The 5,821-nt window shown below is 44.6% G+C and overlaps 1 protein-coding gene across 1 annotated transcript; it reads right to left on the reverse strand.

Annotated features, from left to right (window-relative positions):
* Window positions 1–3,917: 3,917 nt before the first annotated feature.
* LOC109377487 (vomeronasal type-1 receptor 4-like) lies at window positions 3,918–5,161 on the reverse strand. The gene is given in 1 exon segment (XM_019633849.1): window positions 3,918–5,161. A coding segment is annotated over 1 exon segment (927 nt). The 5' UTR covers window positions 5,044–5,161; the 3' UTR covers window positions 3,918–4,116.
* Between the last annotated feature and the right edge of the window lie 660 nt (window positions 5,162–5,821).

Raw genomic sequence — 5,821 nt, forward strand, 5'->3', positions numbered from 1 at the left:
TCTTTTCAACCTTTTTCTGCATGGGGGCCATTGTATACACTCATATGGATGTTGACTACAGCACAGTAATAATAAACTCTTGTCATACTGTATTTAATGTAACTGGCAATAAGGCAGCAGAGGAAAGGGTCTATATCTGCAGGCAGCCTGAACAGAAGTTTTATAACTAAGGATATAAAGAAGAGTCCATGTAGGAGGTTCCCAAATGTGGAAAGGGCCATTCCCACATGTCTGTACGGTGGTTCAGAATTTGGAGGGATATCTTGATCATGGAGGTTCCCTCAGGGGCCCCACACAAAGCTCCCCATCCCAGAGTAATGTTGCTAGAAAAAGAAACCCGCACAACATCTGGCTGCGAAAAACAGTTGGAATTCCAACCATCCAGGTGGGACAGAGGCTGTGGCAATTCCAGAAGTCCTGTTAAAGGGTCCACACACAGACTCACTAGGTCGCAGGCACTCACTCCAACCTCCAGTAACTCAGGGGCATCAGAGACATATGAGGAGAGACTGAGTTGTGTGGATTCGAAGGAAGGACTGGAGGGAAACTCGACATTTTCCCTGTGTGTTCTTCTACATGGGTTCTTCTCCCATGTAGCTGACAGGTTGGCACCGTCTTTCCTGTGTTGAGCCCTCCCCTCACACCCATGACCAAATTTGAATCTAAATTGGCCTCGTGAGCTCTGCTCACTGCACCCTGGTGACTACCTAGGACCCACCCCATACAACTCTCCCAAATTGCTCACCAGAAGCAATTTCTTAGCAGGCAAAGAGCCCAGCCCACATTTTACTCTTTTATGGAAAACTATCCAGAGTCTATGGGCCTTGGCTGGCTTCAGTGTGCTCTGAGCGTTTTGGTGAGTAGCTCCATGCTCAGCACTAGCACCAAACCAGAATCTGCATTAGCCTGGTGAACACAATTTGTCCCACCATGTTGATTCCCTGAGACCCCACCTCACCCAACTCACATAATGCACAAGGCATGATCAGCAGCTGAGACTTACAGGAGCTGGCAGGCAGCAGGCCTCCAGGTGTCCTGGCTTTTTGCAGAGCTACCCCAGGCCCAGTACTGGTGGCAGCCATCCTTGGTTCACAGCATGTCCTCTCCCATGTGCCTCCAGGTTTAAGACACACAGCGAACAACTGTGGATCACTTTGTAGCTCCAACCAGGTAGTCCCCAGCCAGCCACAAGCAGTGGATGACCTGGGCCTGCATCAGAGACACTTCCAAGAGGTCCCAGAACCAACAAACTTGAAGGTTGTCTTGAGAACACAGCAGAGCACCATGCAATTAGCCCTAGAAGTGGCACACCAGAAGGGAAGTCTCAGGAGGAACCACATCCCACTGGGTGAATCCCACTCAGTGGGGTATACCCCTTGCACAGCAGTCCATAAGCTGTGGATAAGGCCAAGCCCCACAGCCAGTCAATCTTAGAGTCAATCTCACCCACTGATGTGCCAATAACAATCAAGGCTCAACTATAACAGGAGGCACATACAACCCACACAAGAGACTCTCCTGGAGCACCCAGTGCAGGTGACAAGGGAGACTGTCCCACTGGACTCCACAGGTCACTTACAACATAAGGTCACCTGGCCAAGATGGAGAGACATAGCAGATCTACTTAATACATAGAAACAAACAAAGAGAGGCAGTGAAAAATAGAAAACAAAGAAATATATCCAAATGACTGAACAGGAGAAAACTCCAGCAAAGGAAGTAAATCAAATAAAGGCAAGCAACCTACCAGATAGAGTTTAAAACAATGGTTATGGGGATGCTCAAGGAACTTAGTGAGACCTTCAACAAGGTGATAGCAAGTATAGAAAAGGACACAGAAACCATAGAAAAGAACCAGTCAGCTGAGGGTCACAATGAGCTAGGAGCTGCTTCACGGACATGATTAGGAGTCAGCATGGATGGATCTGGAGGGTTCTGTGCTGAGTGGAGTGTCAGAGGGAGAAAGACAGATGCAATTATATCCATTTGTATAAAATGAAAAACAGGCTACAGTGACATGTGCTGTTAGATGTCAGACCAGTGCTTATCCTGAGGAGGAGTGACAGGGAGGGAGCACAGGGGGCGCTGGGATCTGATGATATTCTATGTATTGATCTGGGTGCTGAGTAAAGAAATGTGTTCACACTGTGAACTTTCATTCAGTTCTGCACTTTTGCCCTGTGCAAGCATCTCCAAATTTTTAAAGAATATATTACCAATCGAGATGATAAAATATGGTGGGTCGGCTGAGTGGTGCATTGGTTAAGAGCTGGCTTGGGACGCCAGAGGGCCCCGGTTCAGATCCCACATATGAGGGCCAGTGACACTCCCTCTATAGCTAAGATGCTGAACAACAGCTCAACTTGGAGCTGGACTGCTGTGAGTCACTGGTGACGGCGTAGGCTGCTGCCCCTGCTGCAGTGGGTTGCCATGGGCTACCTACCGTGTGTAGCCGGCAGCCAGCGTGAGCGGCCAGCAGCTGCAGTGAGCGACCGTCCAGAACCTGGCAACTAATCTGCCTCGCCTGGGCAGAGCGCAATGATGGTGCCAACTTCGGCCAGTGAAGCAACGTCCTCCACAACTAGACTGAAGAACAAAACGACAGCAACTTGTCTGTTCCCCTTCCCCCAATTCCCCAGTGCTGTTCCTATCCTCCAATTACCCAATAAAAAAAAATCTTAAAAAAAAATAAAATATGATGAACAGATTAGTGTTGCAATATCCTTATACAGTTAAAGTAGAGTTTAACTGCATTAAAGAAAATGATGCTGTATAATTATTTTAAATATACGCTGAAATTTCTAGGTGAAATGAAACAATAATGATTATGCAGCTTTCAAAGAAAACATGTTAATTACAATGTGAAATTATAATGTAGAAATACAATATACAATTATATTTTAAAGTTAATAAAATAAAAATTAACATAGATAAACTAAGAAAATAACCTGCTGATGCCAAAATATAACATATTATGTTAAATTTAAAAAGACTAATTACTCTTTACAAATCAAAAGTCTGTTACCTTATTACTTGGATATATTTCAAGGCATATGGCCAAGAATGAGAACTAAATATATTTTACGTAATTTTAACAATTATACATTTAGAATGACAATATACACATTAGGTAACATACACTTTAAGATTTCTCAGGGCTGGCCGAGTGACTCAGTTGGTTAAGAGTGCAAGCTCTGAGCAACAGCGTCGCTGGTTCGATTCCCACATTGGCCAGTGAGCTGTGCCTGAGCTGAACTGCTGCTGAGTTGCCAACAGGTGGCAGGATGGCTCAGCTGGTGAGAGCACGTGCTCCTAACAACCAGGTTGCTGGTTTTACTCCCGCATGGGATGGTGGGCTATGCCCACCCGCAACGAGGACTGAACATGGCACCTTGAGCTGAGTGACCCGAGCTGCCAATGGGCAGCCGGATGGTAACCGGACTTGGAGCTGAGCTAGCTGCGCCCTCCACAACTAAGACTGAAGGACAACAACTTGGCTGTTCCCCTTCCCCAATTCCCCCCCAGCTCCCCAATAAAATCTTAAAAAAAGGGATTTCTCATTATTGTAATTAGTACAATTTCACATTTTCTTAATGTACAAAGTTTCAATATATTGACTGACTTTTTATGTATAGGTATATATACATATACCCATACAGAACACACACAGATATACATATGCACATGTATTATACATATACACAAGTGTAAGTAGCGTGTGTCTCTCTATATGTTTTTTTCCTCTCCATCTTTTCTGATGTAACTTAGGATAAATATTCAAGTGTTTCATATAAGCTAAAAATGAGGATTTCTCTTTGGGATACAGGTTCAATACAAATTTTCATTAGGGCAAATAGTCCCCTTGCTGTTCAAAGTGTTAAATTCACAATACTCTGCATCAGCTGCAGAATGTAAGTACACACAAAAAAACACTATGTAAAAATCTTTCCTAGAATTCAAGAAAATCAACTTTACTCTTTAGAAATGAAGGAGCCACAAACTCCACATAAACAGAATATGTGCTGTGTACCATTCTTGGCTAAGACACTCATAACTATACTTATTCTGAGGGGGATGAGTGAGTTACCAATTGAACACTATGCAAATACATACACTTTACATGTTTCTCCCAGGATTAGGGGATTTTGTATTCCTTATCCAGGCAAAGCTGAGCCTGGAGACACAGGGCTCACGGCTGAGGAATAGAAAGGGACTGACACTTGGGAAACACAGAGTGATTGCTGTACTGGAGTTCAAGATGAACCAGCTGAGATTCTTAAAAATAGCTAGAAAAATGACAAAGATGAAGGAAAGTGTGTTAAAAAAGAGGAAGGTGCTGACCAGGAGAAGGATGGTTGTGGTGGTTCTGGACTGAGGGGAAAACTGGGACAAGACGTGGGTCCTATGAAGGTGTTGGACCCTCTGCTGGTGCCTGTGCAGGATGAAGAGCATGGAGCCACAGGCCCCAATCATGAGCACGAAACATAAAACACCAGGGGTTGACAGCAATGTCACATATAATGCATCTGCTATTCTCTCATGACGAATAGCAGAACAGTATCCAAAATTTTTTCTGTTTGTGATGTTGTTATTGCTCAAGTTACTAGTCATAAACATAAAATAAGTGACAGTTGCCAGCATTTGCAGGACCCAGTAGAGGAACATTGAAGAAAAAATGTAACTGGGAGCTTTCCCTTTAAGGTGTGCCTACCTGGAGTTCGTGAGGCTGATGGTGATGGTCTGCAAGACACTCAGGAGGCAGGTGGTGCCAATGGACACACTCCTGCCCACTCTGCGAACATAGTACATAAATTTGCATCCAAAATCAGTAAAAATGTGATACCATGCAAAAGATGACATTGTACTGGAGATTCCTTTAGAGGATAGGATGAAAGTGTTGGCCACATTCAGGTTCATGACAATGAAATCCGTGGACCTCAGCATGCACCCAGTGCAATAAAGAAAGACATAATGGTAAAGCAGAAATTCCCCGAGTCCCATTATAAAGATTGTCCCTACTGCCATATCTCTGGGGGCTATCATGTCTGTTCTCAGTGACTGACACTCATTTTCTGAGCTGGAGGACTTTGCATGGGAATATGAGGCATAAGACACATGTATCCTATGCTCTCACTTACCTAGAGTGCTACTTGAAATAGTGACTGAAACTTCTACTCTCATCTGGAGGCTTCCAAGAGGTGAATGTGTAACCATTAGAGAACACTTGCAAAACTGGAATTATTGCTGCTAAAGCCTCATGCAATTGTTTCTTCACCACTCCCACTCATGAGGCAGGCGCTACCTCAGTTCTTATAAAGATGAGGACCACACGGGCACAGAGAGGTTAAGGGCTGTCACGACCTGCATGGCAAGGGCAGTGAGAAATGAGAGGGGTGGTGCAGAGTTAAAGAGCACAAGAGACAGAGACAGAGATAAGGCTAAAGCGGAACGAGGGGGCATAAGCCTCATGGACTTACCCCGAATTGGGTCGTCGCATGGCTTTTATTGAAAAAATTTCAAGGAAGTGAAACTGGATTACTCAAAGATCCACGTGTCACGTGCCTTAAGGCTGTTTTTCATTAACCAGCTCCCATTGTTTTCCAACATGTATGATGCCTTCACACATCCTGCACAACCCCCAGGACAACATTACTGTACTGCGTCCTTTACTATTAAGGAGATGACCTATATCATTCCACCAGGTCTCAGCATTCCGAGACACTTCCTGAGGACCTCGTTAGGTCAGGGGTTAGTGCAGGGTGTTAGTCGTGGACGTAGCTGTAAGGCAACATCTCCCCCTTTCTGTTTTTGTAGAAGGAGA

The sequence above is a fragment of the Hipposideros armiger genome, unplaced genomic scaffold, assembly GCF_001890085.2.
Source record: "Hipposideros armiger isolate ML-2016 unplaced genomic scaffold, ASM189008v1 scaffold_1417, whole genome shotgun sequence".
Taxonomy (NCBI): domain Eukaryota; kingdom Metazoa; phylum Chordata; class Mammalia; order Chiroptera; family Hipposideridae; genus Hipposideros; species Hipposideros armiger.